The following is a 15574-nucleotide window of genomic DNA, read 5'->3' on the forward strand; positions in this document are numbered from 1 at the left end:
TATGTGATGTTTATTTGGCTTATAGATGATGTGGGCTGCTGATACCATAAGTGCAATTGGGCAGTCCTTTTGATTTGTTCCTAACAGAACTCACAAAGAATGAGTTGATATAAAACACCAACCACACCAGTTATTTTTAAATATCCACTTGATGAGATGTATAACAGAAAATGTATTTAGAACTACTTTTGGTTGGATTGGAAATGACCATAAGACAGAGACAGCAATTAGTTCAAGATTGCCGAAGGCAAGCACCACAAAACAAATTCCATTTTTAACTTTTACAAATTTAGCTGCACGATGTGCAAACCCTCAAAGAGTATACGAAAGTATTAGTCACCTACTTAAGCATTGAAGCAAACATAGAATTACATAAGAATCCGAGGCGCAATGGGTGCGCGTCTGACTTGGAATCAGAAGGTTGCAGGTTCGATTCCTGCCGGGTTCATTTTTCATTATGTTTTGTAGACAAAACCAAGCATGCACAGGCTCTGATGATGAGAAGAGTAGTGCTTCTCACATCATTTCTTCAATGTGATCAATTGAACAATCAACAACATGCAACAATAGTAGTTGCGGTAGCTTTACAATACCAACGACGATGCCTGGACTTGAGAAAACTACACTTATTCGTGAAAGCAATAAGCGACCGATAAGGAGCCTCCCAACGGTGCTCGGTTCTCGTCGCTTAACTGACGCCATTGGCATTGTCCGTTGGTCTCCTCAGTTTACGTTGGCGGTTAAGCAACAAGTATGTGATGCCCTTGCCTGGGTCCACCCTCAATCCGACCATTTATTCAGTTAACAGCTAGAGGATAAATCTAAGTTTATGTGGCATTTACGTTGCTTTGAGAACTAGGATTTAGCAGAGGTGGCGTTTGTTGATTTCTCATGTAAACTTGGCACATCAATACATCGATCGATACATTGACTATTTCCAAGACTAGAGTAAGACCGTGGAGTTTGTTACCTATCTATACCCCTTTACAATAATTATCATCACTCCTATTATTAGAAAGTGTTAGAAAATGATTAGATGCAAAAGTACTAAATTACCTTTAATAAACAACCCTTATGAAAAAAGTTATTAAATATTACCAAATTTGTCCTTAAAGAATTAATGTACACTTTAACCTCTTATCATGTTAATTTATACTCTAAGTTCTTATCTTCTAAAAATATTTCCACTATCACCATTACGTCAACTTACACGGTTACACCAGTCGACACCAACTGTCGATGTCATCACCACCGTCACCGACACCACTAAACCACCGTCGTCGTCACCGCCGCCACATTACGCGGATACAATGTTAGTTTTTGGTAACAATAGCTAGCTCTTAGCGAATATTAACAAATCACATTTAAACTAGTTACCAAATCAATTAAATTTTTTTATCCGTGTAATTCATAAGTTTTAAACAGTTATGGACATAGGTTCATCCAGAATGCAGAACACTATTTTTTCATTTTTCAGTGTTGCCCGTGTATGGATAATCTCGATCAACAAGGTGAAAGGAAATCGATCTACTGGTTCTGATTTATGAATATTCCTTCTTCCTTTTTTTGAAAAAATAAAAAATCGAATACCAAATCAAATCAATTTAAAAATGAAAGATTTATATAAATTCCAACTTATGAGAGACATCAATTCTGGATGAAAGCTTGGTATGTATAATCTTGTTCAATATGTTTAATTTCGATATGATTTTTTACTCCATTATATATAATTAAGTTGGTCTTTACAACTTGTGCATCATGATCTACATATTTCAACAATTTAAGATTTAGTTTTAAGTTAACACGTACTTAATTAATTTAATTTTAAATTGAGTTATTAAGTAAAATAAACTTGGAACACAAATTATATGGATTAATATTTGCAATTTTACATCATGCTCACTAAGATTTGTGCTAGATTTTTTTTTTTTAACAGCAGTGGTAGCGGCATGCCTCTTCATCATCCGGTAGAGATCAACCACGTCATCAGCACACTCAATCCGAGGGCATGACTAGCAGTGGAAGTCACACTACCGTTCTGAAGTAAACCGACTAAATGCTAGAGAAAACCCCTATGGCCCACCTCATTTGTAAGAACTTCCCATTATGTCTTTAAAAGGTTTTGAACCCGTAACCAACATTTTGCTGAAAGACATATATAAGGGGCATTAAATGTCCAGTTGGGCTAAATCCCAAGGACAAGATTTGTGCTAGTTGATAACTTGATATGACGATGCTATTGTTGTACTCATTTGATTCGCATAACGCTCACTAAGATTCGTCGTACTTAAACCCTTGGGTATTTTGGCCGGTCTTTATAAAATTGCCGAGTTGATGTCCAACATGAATTAATCAAATCGCCCATTATTTTGCTTAACTGTGTAATGAAATGGTTCAGATTCACTTAATTATATGTTGGTAAACTTATTATGGATGCATAATATATATACCAGCTGGGCGAATGGGAAATGATGGCAGAACCGTGTGTGGGTATATGGAGTTAGGAATATTCAAAGGAAGATGCTAAGAAATTTTATGATGAATATGATATATATGCAAGACGTGTTAATTGGATTCAAAATGAGAATTGATCATCAGTACTGCTGCAGGTTGATAAGAAAATAATTTCTCGACGACTTTCAGTTAAGTACAATTAACTTTTATCGAGAGCGCATCTACGCACATTTTTGAATTTTGAGAGACCATTAGTATAATAGCAGATCGACAAAAGTTCTGTCTGCAAAAATACAAGTTATTATTATTATTATTATTATTATTATTATTATTATTATTATTACTCGTATTACTACTGTATTACTCGTATTATATTGGAGTTAATTGCAGGATTTGACCATTTTCATGATTTATGTCTTCTAAAAGTTAAAAGAAATCAACCTAATTGGTGTGTCTAAAGATATGTCTAATAGTAAGATGATGAAATGTGGAAAATTAGGGGCAAGATAAAAAAGAGAATTAGTGGAATCCACGTGTCAGATTATTAAAGCTTTAGGTTGATTTTTAGGCATATGAGTTAGGTTAATTAATCATTTTCTAAAAAGGATAATCATTTTCCAAAAAATTTAGTGATATAGCTATATAGGTTCAAACTACCCAGTTTTGTTGCAGGTTACATTAATTATGATTTATTCATTTTTATGGGTTACATAATACATACTTACATCCCTTTTCACGGTTGTAACTCACAAATACCAACTACCATTAAAATTCTTGAGGATGTATATATGGGGACGATTGGACGAATCCTACAATTAACACTTATTATTATATTATTTATTTATTACGGAATATTGATAAATATATTACTCGTAATATGAAAGACGTACATAAAACCAAATAAGACCAAAACAGTCATTGGTTACACCAACTGCCCATGCATTTGGGTATATTTGGCACAAAAGCTTGAAGCTGAGGCTGTAGTTAAAGGTTTGGCGCTGGAGCTTGACGTTGGGCTAGGGGCTGGGGCTTTTTTTTCAACTCTCTTCCTACGAGCTTTTATTTTAAAGACCTTTTAAGGCTTTTAGGAGTTTTTTGGGACTGTGGCTTTTGATTTCTTATGTATTACCAAACAGGGCTATAATTTTCAAATGAGCTTATTTTTAAAAGCTAAGAACTTTTAAGCCCTTAAAAGCCTCTAAAAACCCCTTGCCAAACAATCCAACTCTAATAGCATTTCAGGTAACAATTTGGAAACACCAAATAAAACTGTCAAAAGGTATCATAATTTTTTTTTGATATAGATCTAAAAGTTGGAAATTTTTCAATAATAAGGCAATCCAGTCCGGCCAATTAATGAAACGTTCATATCGATCCATAACTTTTACTCTAAGTTGGTAATTAAAAAAAGAAAAATGCTAAACAAAGCCCTTTGGCTTCATTTAACGTGCATAAAAAGATTGTACATTTCCATATTAAAAGTCTACCCCTTGAGTTTTATGGTAAATGTACAACTAATTAATGCACCTTAATGAAAACCTTTAAGACTTCGTTTATCAAAATCCTTAAAAAAAATAACAGAATAATTAATGAAAGATAGCCAAATTTGTACCACATACAACTTGTTGAAGCTTTTTATTATTATTATTATTATTTTCTTGTGTAACTTTTGTGAGTGGTAGTCATATATTAAGTTAAAAATATAATTTAGGTTGGATTGTTAGAGGTTGGCAACCCACCTCCCACTTCTTTTTTCACCACTCATTTCTAATCAATCACCTTATGCCACCTTAACTCCACCTTTCACTCACCACTCATTCAAATTTTATTGGCATCCGACAACTCACTTCACCATTCACTACTATTTAAAAAAAGTAACTTAAAAACAAAACAAAAAGTCAAATCACATGTTAATGATCGGAAGAAAATGGATGGTCGACCGTGTGGTCACACCATGCATTTCATGCCACCACTCATTTTTCGTATGTTGGCGACGGTGTTGAGTGATGGTGCCACATCCATAATCCGTCCATCTTCTATCCGATGCAAACCCCCTTAATGAGTTTACAAGATTGATTTAGGTTAGGTTATTTAAGTATAAGAAGAAATTTATTAAAGATTATTGAATTAGTGTAAGTGATATATATGTAATGCGAAATAAGACTCCACACCCATATCCCAGTAGTAGTTTTACATCTATTTTCCTTTTTTCAAAAACTTTAAATTCTTTTAGCATTATGATATTGATATTAGTGTTATATCCTACTGGCCTAATAAATGGAAAATAATAATTTTCTGTTGTATATATATGTTTAATTTTGCCACCTATTCTTTAACATTTACACATGTAATTAGAAATTAATCTAGTAAACATTAATATATAGATAAATTAACTTGAACATGCATGTATTCAATACATGGAATTAGTAGCTAGAAAGTATGATATAATTATATTAATGTATTCGATACATAAATAAAAGAAAAGTTCAATCACTGTTTTAGTCATACATACTAAAGTTTTTAGATATTACTCCGTATATATAACTATTATGTGTATACATGCAGAAAGAACACGATCATCGATCTTGCTCGCAGCCACATGTGGCGCACGCCGGCATTTCTTGTTATTTGCACATGAGGGTGGTACAGCTGATCAGTGGAAGGAATTGCATGCATGCCATAACAAGAATTCAAAGTTAGCAATATTAATTATATATGCATGAAATTAAGATGAATTACAATTAATTAATATTGAAATCTAATAATAAGTACAGTACTATTCATGAAATTAAATTAACTTACGGTTCTTTCTTTCCAATACAAGAGTAGTCACCCCAACATTTCCAGCTGCCACCCCAGCTGCGATCTAATCTGCCTGATCGCATTGGCATTACTGCTCCTTCCCTTGCTTCAACAACCGCCGCCATATATAAAATTATGAAGGAAAGCAGTGCAATAAAAACTGTCAAGAGAAAAGAAACAACCCCCTCATAAGATCTCATTTTCATATATTGTGCGTAATTATGATATGCCAATTAACAATATGAGAATATTATTGTTTGGTCTTATATACTCAGAATTCTTGTTTAAGAGTCAGTGTGAATGCTTTAGTTCACATGCATGTAATAATTTAGTATTTTAACTATACGTATTGATCAATATTATACAATTTTTACCAAATTTCCAAGGAAATACAATAATACATATATATGTTTTTGTTGGGATGTGAGGAAGTACGCGTAAGTGTTGGATATATTATAGTATAATTCGATTAATTTGTTTGATCATCGGTAATATCATAATAATACATCATATAGGATTGGAGGTGCGGAGTGCACACCTGTTTGGATTTATTATGACCTTAGGGGCTTACGGGGTCCGGGGCAAAGCCCTTGACTGGGGTCGAGCTGCCATGTCATTCCATTAAGTTGTAATGGTAAAAATCTCTCAGAAAATTTATTTTCAGAAATAGAGGGACTGATTTTGCCATTCGAAAAACTTATGTAATTAACTGTCTTTTTGTCAGTTGATGGGCCTAAAACAGATTAAATAACCCCGTTCATTGTTTTGGTCGATCATTATTTTCATTTCTTTCTTCTGGTTCAAAACGCTCTCAAACAAAACCACAAAAATTCTTAATCTTTGAATTGTATCCGATTGAATAGTTTGGATGAACCGTCAAATACATTCAATTTGAAAATGACTACACGCCTTTCAGATATTGTATTTATCCAGTTATCTATTCGTTATTTCCAAAATTCCACAACACGTAGTTATATTCGGAATTAATATTAGTCAATTTACTTTAATTATTACTATTAGCTAGTTTTAGCTCTCATCCGATATATTGAAATGATGCTTTTCAATATATCGCAGCAATATAGAGAAAAAAAAAAGTAAACTTATTCTATTTTTTTTTCTTTTTCTAGTTAGGCATTCTAATCTACCCCTACTCTTAAATTACGCGCATACCTGAGATGAAACTCATGACTCTCGAAAAATCCCTATTAATCCACCCCACAAATGTGGGAAGTGAGACTCGAACCCAGGTGGACTTCTCAAGGTCAAAGATCTTACCAATGGGCAACTAAACCCATTCAATAAATAGATATTTTAGTACTATGATTCGCTGAAGACGACTTGGTTGTTGAGGTGTGTCATCAATGAATCACTACTTAACAAATAAGTTTGTTGATCTTATCTTATATATGTAAGTTAAGTATAAAGGGGAAAGAAGAAGAAAAAAAGATGGCTTGGTTCTAAAAGGTCATATAACTCACACCGAGCAGTCATGTGAACTACTTGATTTATCCATTCAAGAAAAAAGACAATAGTGTATAAGTATGCAAAAAGACCTATTTTCATCTAAAATGGCTAAGGAACTAAAAATAACATTGGTAAGGTACTGCTACCTTAGGTTTCTCACCAAGGTTCAAATCTTAATAAGAGTTGAATATATTCAAGTATTTTGGTGAAAGTTATAGGTTTTCCTAGGCATTTGAGTTGGTTTTATAAATAGTAGTAGGATAATTTGTCGTTTAAAAAAAAAAAAAAGCAGAATTTATCAATCATGAATGTTGACAGCCTTCACGTTAAAGTCCAAGAACTCGAAGAGTGTTGTCTGTTTTCGCCTACAAAAAGCAACACTTTGTGAAGACAAATCTTCTTATTCGTCTAACTCTGTGCATTTTCCTTACCTCTACAATTTACATAAGTTAAATTGTAAACTGGTTTAGAATCTTAGAGTATACTTGATATTAAACGAGCATGGTACTCACGCAATGCGACGGCGATAACAGTGACAGTTAGTGGCGGTAAATGCATCAAGTGGTATAGGTATTTGATATAAAGATATTTGATTTAAAAGAGTAGTGCATATCTTTTAAAAGATACTGAAACAATTATTGTGTAAGTTAATTTATTAAAGGTAAAATGGTAATTTCACGTGTTCCAAAAATGTAAACTTTTCAACATGGGGTATAATTTTTATATAGAAGTATAAAATTATAGAAGTATAGATAGGTTTTGAATATATGTTATCATTAATATGTGATGGTTTCAGCCGAAAACTTTCTGTTGAATTCAAAGATTGAGAGCTCAAACGTCCATACTTACTAATTTTAATTGGAGTGTCTAAAGACACTCTATACATGTTAAAGTCACACCTATCTAATCATTACCCAACTAACTATCTCATTAAATGTATTATTAATCTTGTTAATCATCAGTTTAATTAATTATTACATTTATTATCTTTTATCTCTTTCCTAACATTACATGAATTTTATTTTTTTTCTAGTTTTATTTTACTCATACAATAATTAACGTTGGGGAAAAGTATAACCAAAAAAGAAAAAGGGTATGAGGCAAGCAACTTACACGGCTACTTCATTAAACATAAGGCCGTTTTAAAATTTATGTATATGATAATTTGAATAATGTAAAAGAATTATTATTTTCATGTCAATAACTTTTAAGTAATCAACTTTTTTTTTTAAATTTATTTTGTGTTGGATGTGAGGGAAAGAGAAATAGTAAAATAAAAATCTATCAATAAACTAAAACAGAACTGTAGCTTTATTATTGTTAAACGTGTGACGTTGTATTAAAAGTTATATATAAAATTAATAAAGCAATATGCGTCTCCTTTTAGTCATATTCATTAAAAGAAACCTATTTCAACAATAACACATAAAAAATCATGATATCTACAAATTCCTATTCCTAATATTAATACACAATTAATTATACTTCAATTAAAAGTTATATACTCCTATAAAATTTAAAAAAGAGACAAGCAGTTCAGTTGTCAGTTGTAAAGTGATGTTTGGAAAAATTCGGAATACGTTGGGTTTAGTTTATATAGATATGATGATGAAGAGGATTCTCGAAGAAATGGGGTGTTTTTATTTGATGCTTTCGATGGTGAATGTGATTGAAATAAGGTTGGGAATGTTGGTTTGTGGGAGCAGGTCGACGGTTAATGCGGTTGCTTCTATGATTGTTTTGGTTACTTCTGCTCTTTTGGTTTATATTTCGACTGCTGTTTATGCGTTTTTGCATTGAAATTTGGTTTGATTTGTTGAAGTGATTAGTAATGTACCATGTTTAAGTTGGTGAAATGGAAATGTGAACCTTTGATGTTTTGTATGTTATATTTTGTTTTGGTTGGTTTTGTAGTTGAAGCTTTTGCTAAGAAACAAAGCAATTACAGTTAAAAAAATAAAGTTAGGACTCATTGACCATATGGGTCATAAGATAGTAAGATACTAATTTTCTACATGTATTCGAGATCCACAAATAAGAAACCAAAACAATGGAAATGAATATCTCTACACTAGACTTGAAAATCACCTTATTTCCACAGAACCACCACCAAGCGAATAAGTCAATAAGATAGCCTCTGACACGTTCCTATTTTTACACGACGTCTTCAGGTTGTCTAACCATTTCAAAATCTGATTTGGCCGGGATGTCTAGGCCTTCTTTACTGAGATTATCTTGTTGGGATTCTATCACGGATCATATGCTAGTTGAGGCAAAATGGACATTTCACTGCACGACCTCAGGCTCCAAAGTCCAAACCGAGATATCCAAGTATCCATTAAGGTTCCAACTCTAAGTATCATTCCTATTTTGCAGCTCATCAGCTCAATAAAGGCGAGCATTTCGATTAATTGCTGAGTTTCAGCACCTGCCCGAATTGTTCTTTTTCAGTTCCAGGATCATCCAAACTCAGAAAAGCATTTACTAACCATCTGATCTTTGTTAGAAGCCAAAGCAAACAAAGGTGGAAACCTTTAGGCCAAACACAAGAAGTTGCACCAGAATATCGGAGCATAAAGATTGAGATAAAACAAGTTCCAGAACAAGAAATGAAAGTAAGTGGACAGACATCGAGCCCGTTGGTGAGCAACCCCAGACAGGTCCTGGATCTTACAGAATGATCTGTGGTGTTTATGTGACTTGTAGATCCATGTGGGCTGCTGATACCATAAGGGATATTGAGCAGTCCTTTTGATTTGTTCCTATCAGAACTCACAAAATGATTTCATATAAAAAACCAACACCACCAGATATTTTTAACTATCCATTTGATGATATGACCAAAAGACAGTGACAAGTTTTAGATGCCAAGCACTACAAAACAAGTACCTTTTTAGTATTTACAAATTTAGCTGCAGAATATGCAAACCTGCAAAGCTTATGCAGAAGTATTGCCCGAGTACTTAAGCATTAAGCCAACATTTATTAGAATTAGAATCCGAGGCGCAATGAGTGCGCGTCTGACTTGGAATCAGAAGGTTGCAGGTTCGATTCCTGCCGGGTTCACCCTTTTTATTTTCTCTGCATGACCTATTTGGTTTGTTGTGTTGTCATGAACAAGCTCTAAAGATTTGGGAGTTTATTCTACGATTGTGAACAGAATTTATATGCCAAAATTGAAGAACTTGAATATAGTTAGTATTTTATGTTTAAAAGTCATTTAACATTTTAACAACTTCTTATCACTGCTCATCGAGACAGTTTTCTTGAAAAGGGTACACCGCAACAGTCAGCACAAAACTTTATAGATTTCTCTTCTTTAAAAGTGAGGCAGCTTTCAGAATAACACGATCAACCTCATCAAAATCTGGTCCCTTATCCTTTTCCCTTTTTGACTTGGCAGATATCCGCCTTAAATGCTCCTCAAAATCTTCTTCGACCTCATTACTTTCCGCAGGTAGTTTTTCAAATTCATCCAAATATAGTGGTTTTTCATCCTTCTCTTCATCTGTTTCACAATCTGTCTCAAAAATATCCGACAAATCTTCTGAATCTGAAACTAGTTCTGAACCCGTCATAGAATGATCATCTTCATTGAATTTTTCATTTCTTGCAACAAGTTCTTTGAGTTTTTTTGTAGCTTCAAGTTGAACGCTCGATAGTTCTTCAGGTTCAACAATGTCAGTGTCGGATATTTGTGTCTCGAAATCAACCCCTGGTTCATTTTCGGCCTTTGCACGAAGAAGCTCAAGATCTTGCTCAAGTCTGGGAATGTATCTCCTAACAGCCCGAAGGGCGTCTGTATATTTTGATTTGTCTAACGCCTACAAGATACAAAGTAAAATGGAAGGAGTAAACTTAAGTGGGTAGTTGGATGTGCACTATAAAAGCTCATCATCTAATTATTGCAATGTCCTTAACATCTGAATAAAGTGATTATGAATTATGATTCTGATTAGTTATGCATCAAAAGATCTATTTTCAATAATCTATATTCAAATAATTCTAACAGTTGCAATATATAGCACTGTTAATAACAAGAAACCTAAATTACTTATTGACCCTTCGTTATTCTTATTCTAAAGACTTGGCCACAGTTAAGAAAGATAACAAAACAAAAGGTGTGGCAAATCAGGTGGATTGGAGCAAAGTTTGAACCAAAACAGGGAATTTTTACCTTGCGGGTCAAGATGAATGAAGCTGCCAAATGAATTTTGTCTATTTATAACTTTAACCTTTTATAACTTTGACTAAATTTCTAAACTGTAACCCTTTAGCAGTAAAATACAACCCAAATCAAACCGTATCTCTCAATATTGGTTTGAATAGGATAACATCATACCTTTTTCCGAGGGAGAGTGACCCTAGGAGACATTATCTCAGTAGGAGGCTGTGAATAGTTCTTCCCTCTATACATAATGACAGTGTCATTATCTTGAATATCGAGCACAATTCCTCCAGTTAATCTCGCAAGCTCTACAGCCATCTCCTTGACCTCCTCTGGTGTAAACGTTTTTATTATCACTTGTAGTGTCTCGTGTTTCTTCCAATGCAAATGCATGTTTAGAATAACACCTTGATATATCCCTCGTCTTCCAACAGGCACGTAATTCTTGCTCTTCATCCCCATTTTCAAGAAGTAAAAATGTTCTTCAGGAGTTAGTATTTCTGGATCATGGGTTGTTTCTGATGACTCTTTAGGTTCGATTTTGTTCAGAGCTGTAAGCAACTGTTCCTCCTTTCTTCGAGCCTAACAACGGAAAAGAAAAAAAAGTTCCTAAATGCTAATAATAGAAAGAGTTAATTACTAGTGCTTTTTAACTAACAAACAGAAGCTTGAAGTCAGAGTAACAAGTTTTTGGTAATTGGTAAAGGTGATTATGTTAATAAAATTCTAAGCAGACTTGAAGGGAAACCGGTAGGAATTATAATCATGCAAGACTTCCTAGTTTTAGGGTTGGATAGAGGTTTTGGAACTGATTATCTAGTTATTATGAGTTGTAGTTGCAATACATAGTCTTTATTGTTTGGATACACATATTTGATTCTGATTACTTGTTACTGAACACTCTGTTTCCCGCCAAGCTCCAACAAATTTGAAAAGTATGCAACTATCTACACGTATAACCAAAATGTACCTTTCTCAACTTAAACAAAATCTTTTCTTCTGCAGTCATTCTAGCGTAATCTTTCTTTTTCTTGAACCTAAAAAACTTCAACCACCTTACAACTGCTCGTTTTCCCTTCAACTTCTTTCTCTTAGGTTTAACTTCACCTGAAGCATTAACTGCCCCATCTGTTTCACAGCTGACCGTTGCCTCTACATCCTTATGACCCATGTGCACAGGAGACGAATGACACCACAAGAGACCCCCGGGAAGGTATCTTTCATATCCATATGACATTCTAAAAGCCGATTCACAATCCATAACCTTATGTATAACATGAGAAAAACTACTAGACAATGAGATTAGCATAGATACAAAATACTATGCAAAACAGCTCAACCATATACACTTTCGAGCTAGTAACATTAACACACATATAATGTTCCTAGAGACCTAAACTACACCAGTTATCATATGTTATTCACGATTGGGTGTTTGGGAGTGCATATATTTAAGTACTTATGCCTTACAAAAGTGTGTTCAAAGTAAGCACCAACCTACCAGCTTAACCTCCTAAAATAACCCAAAAGGGTTAAGTTCCCGAATAAGTATCCAGCAATAGCAGGAAATCTATAGCATGTATCAAGCTTTAAACGTCATTGTGTGTATCCGCTGATTTTTTTATGTGGCAACATATATGGATGACACATGACAACTTATATATGGATGTCACATCAACAACTGGGTCATCAAATTCACACAAAAACCATATTCCAAATGTGAATAAACATAACTGAAGCATTCCAAACCGGCAAGGTTCGATAAGTGGTTAACACCCTTGTTTTTGGAAATAAAGGTCAAGGGTTCTATCCTCATTTCCTCGCAAGGCTGGAGGTCCTTTTCTATCTTAAATAGAACCTGGCAACACCCTCTCTACAGCGTCGTGGTATTGGGACCCAAAACCCATGGAAGACGGGATTGGGTGTTTACTTACTTTTTTTTTATAACCAAAGCGTTCCAAGTTAGATACATACATAGACTTTGGACTAAGGTTGTATACCCAAGCGTTCCAAGTTATATACATACATGGATTTTTACTAAATTTAAATAGATTCCGAAACACCTAAAACCCCAACAAAAATAAACTTATATGGTATATAATAGACAGTGTATATAGATACAATCCTATATATATCATAATAAAATTCAAATAACAAAATCAATCATATTAAACAGAATCAACCCCATAATAATCAATTATAAATTTGAGGTCAAAAATCAAGAAAATATGTACCTGGGTTTATGAAGAAACCGGCGATATGAAAAGGGAATAAAGATTAGATTTTTAAGGTGCTTTGATTTGCATAATGCCATTGAAGCAACACCACTCATTTCTTTGGAAATAAAAAAACAAAAACAAAAGTTAAAAAAGTTGTTTGCTTTGTGAATAATTTGGGGTTTTGGGTGAACAGAGGTTTGGGGGAAAGGTTAATTTGATGATCAAACACAACACAAACTTCACTTGTTTTCAAATAAAGCCAAACCCTAGTTTTCCTTTCACCTCACTGTCACAAGATTTGGGTCTGTATATGGGGAGATTTGTAAGGAGGTGTTTTAAAATGTGGTGTCATCAATTTGGTAACTACAAATGTTTGTTTTACTCTACATTATAGATAAGAAAAGAAATAATAAAAGATTTTTTTAAATGGTTATTCTTGAGTTTTTTTTATAAAAGAAAAGATAGAAAATGATAGAAAAATTTAAAGGTTTTAAGTCCAAAAATTTTCTTATTAATTTTGGCATGATTGTGATGAAAAAGAAAGGATATGTATATAAAATTACCATTTCACTCTTCAAATTACATTTAATACTTATTTTATAAGGGCTATATGTGTAAAATTGTATCTTTTTTTCTTTTCCTTTCCATTCATTAAAACTCAAGAATGTAACTATTTCTTTTCTTATCATATCTTTCATTTTTTTAAAACTCAAGAATGCATTATATTTATGTAGTTTCTTTTCTTCTCTTCCCCTATCTAATCTTATAATTTCTTTTCTTATCAATATAAACTCGAGAATATAGTGTTAAGGTTTTGGTTAATGGGTTTATCCAATCTCACACAGTCACTTTCATTTTGGCATTCCCTTATCACTTTCATTTTGGCATTCCCTTATCACCCAGTCTTTTTATAAAGATTGGTAGGGCATAGTTGTCAAACTCGTACGAGTCAAAACAAGGGGTAAACGAGGCGACTTCATGGGATGACTCGCTTTACTCCATACTAGGCATGAGCACGGGTCAAAACCCGGACTGGACCGACCCGAACCAGGTTGACCCGAAACCCGAAGTGGCAAGATTCTGAGAACCGAAGCCCGGCCCGTTACGCTGTCGGGTGGTTCGGTTCGGTCCCGGGTTAAACCGGGCCGGGTTCGGTTTTTATGGCTTGGCCCGAAAAGAACATATTTTGAGATGAAGAAGAATCTGGGGAAGAAGAAACTGATTTAACAGCTAAGAATATACTTTGAGATTTGTTGTAACCAATTCTTTGATCGTCTTCAAGATAATCCCACGAAGATGGTTGCCAGAATCCTATGGAGGACTAATAGGATAAGTCTATCTATTCAACCCTTTGATTTACCTATGAATATTTGGAGCCGGTTTAAAAAAAGATTATTGAGAGAAACTTTAGGCTTTGAAAGACTTTCAAACTAATGTTAATACGAGTAGTTTATTGATTTGAAGAGTTTTGAAAATTGAGAAATCACGTGTATGTCTATATATTTGTACCTATAATAATAATTTATTTAAAAGTCTTTTTTTTTGCTTTGAAAGTATCAATTCTCTGTACTCTTAGTTGTCATCACAAAATACATAAATATATATATTTAAAATCATTTTGTATCGATAGATATCAAATATATTGTACCTATAATATTAATATAATATATGAAAATAGTAATATTCCTGTATAAATATTCACACTATCATATAGTGCTTGATAACCTTTGTACTTATCATTCTCTCTCTCACCAAGATAAAAAAAACCCCACTGGTAATTTGGTATGCCCATCCAAAACTTACAAAAAGTCTCACAAAGACTTACGAAAGGTTTTTAAGAAGCAGCAATGGACGGGTAGGGTTATGAAAATGGTTTGAAGACATCTTCGAAGACATCTTTATGAGAGACTAATGGACGTGCTTGAAGATGGTTTGGTGTGTTATATCTCAAAGTGAAGATGGAATAACATTCAACTTAGAGTATATCTTCGGGTTTTCGGGTTAAACCGATTTTTTCCGGGTTTGGACCGAATCGACCCGAAACCCGAAATGGCAGAAAATGGAGAACCGAGAACCGGACCGTATGGCTGTCGGGCGGGTAGGGTCGGTCCGGGTTCGGGCTGTTTGGGGTCGGGTCTCGGGTTTCCGGGCTATATGCTCATCCCTACTCCATACTCATAACATAACTCGTGTTTTGTGGTGCGAGTCGGTCCGAGTCATGTTATGAGTCACGAGTCGAGTCACGAATCACAAAATAATTTTTAAATTTTTTTATTTTTTTAAATTTTTTTAAACATACTATATTATATGCTTTTATATTTGATTTGATTTTAATAGTATCTTCTATTTTTAGCTTAATACATTAACACATTACAATATGTCTACAATAAATACTTGCACATAATTATAAAAAATACCATACTTTCAAATATCTCAATTCTTACGATTCGAGTCACGTTTCGAGTCA

General features: G+C 33.7%; 1 protein-coding gene and 2 non-coding genes across 4 annotated transcripts; 2 read left to right on the forward strand and 1 right to left on the reverse strand.

Annotated features, from left to right (window-relative positions):
- Positions 1-376: 376 nt before the first annotated feature.
- TRNAP-UGG lies at positions 377-448 on the forward strand. Its single transcript has one exon. It is a non-coding gene; the product is annotated as a tRNA-Pro (tRNA).
- Positions 449-9714: 9266 nt separating this feature from the next.
- On the forward strand, positions 9715-9786 carry TRNAP-UGG. Its single transcript has one exon. It is a non-coding gene; the product is annotated as a tRNA-Pro (tRNA).
- A 100-nt stretch (positions 9787-9886) lies between these two features.
- LOC122581530 (uncharacterized CRM domain-containing protein At3g25440, chloroplastic) lies at positions 9887-13439 on the reverse strand. Of its 2 annotated transcripts, none has more exons than XM_043753759.1 (4): positions 13123-13439; positions 11859-12174; positions 11063-11470; positions 9887-10544 (listed from the first exon to the last, which is right to left on the reverse strand). In XM_043753759.1, exons 1-4 carry the CDS (start codon positions 13218-13220, stop codon positions 10023-10025), a joined length of 1344 nt encoding a protein of 447 aa, XP_043609694.1. In that variant the 5' UTR covers positions 13221-13439; the 3' UTR covers positions 9887-10022. The 2 variants fall into 2 exon arrangements, with proteins under 2 accessions (XP_043609694.1, XP_043609695.1); XM_043753760.1 differs by having other exon boundaries at positions 11859-12152; positions 13123-13181.
- Between the last annotated feature and the right edge of the window lie 2135 nt (positions 13440-15574).

This window comes from Erigeron canadensis, chromosome 9, assembly GCF_010389155.1.
Source record: "Erigeron canadensis isolate Cc75 chromosome 9, C_canadensis_v1, whole genome shotgun sequence".
Lineage (NCBI taxonomy): Eukaryota > Viridiplantae > Streptophyta > Magnoliopsida > Asterales > Asteraceae > Erigeron > Erigeron canadensis.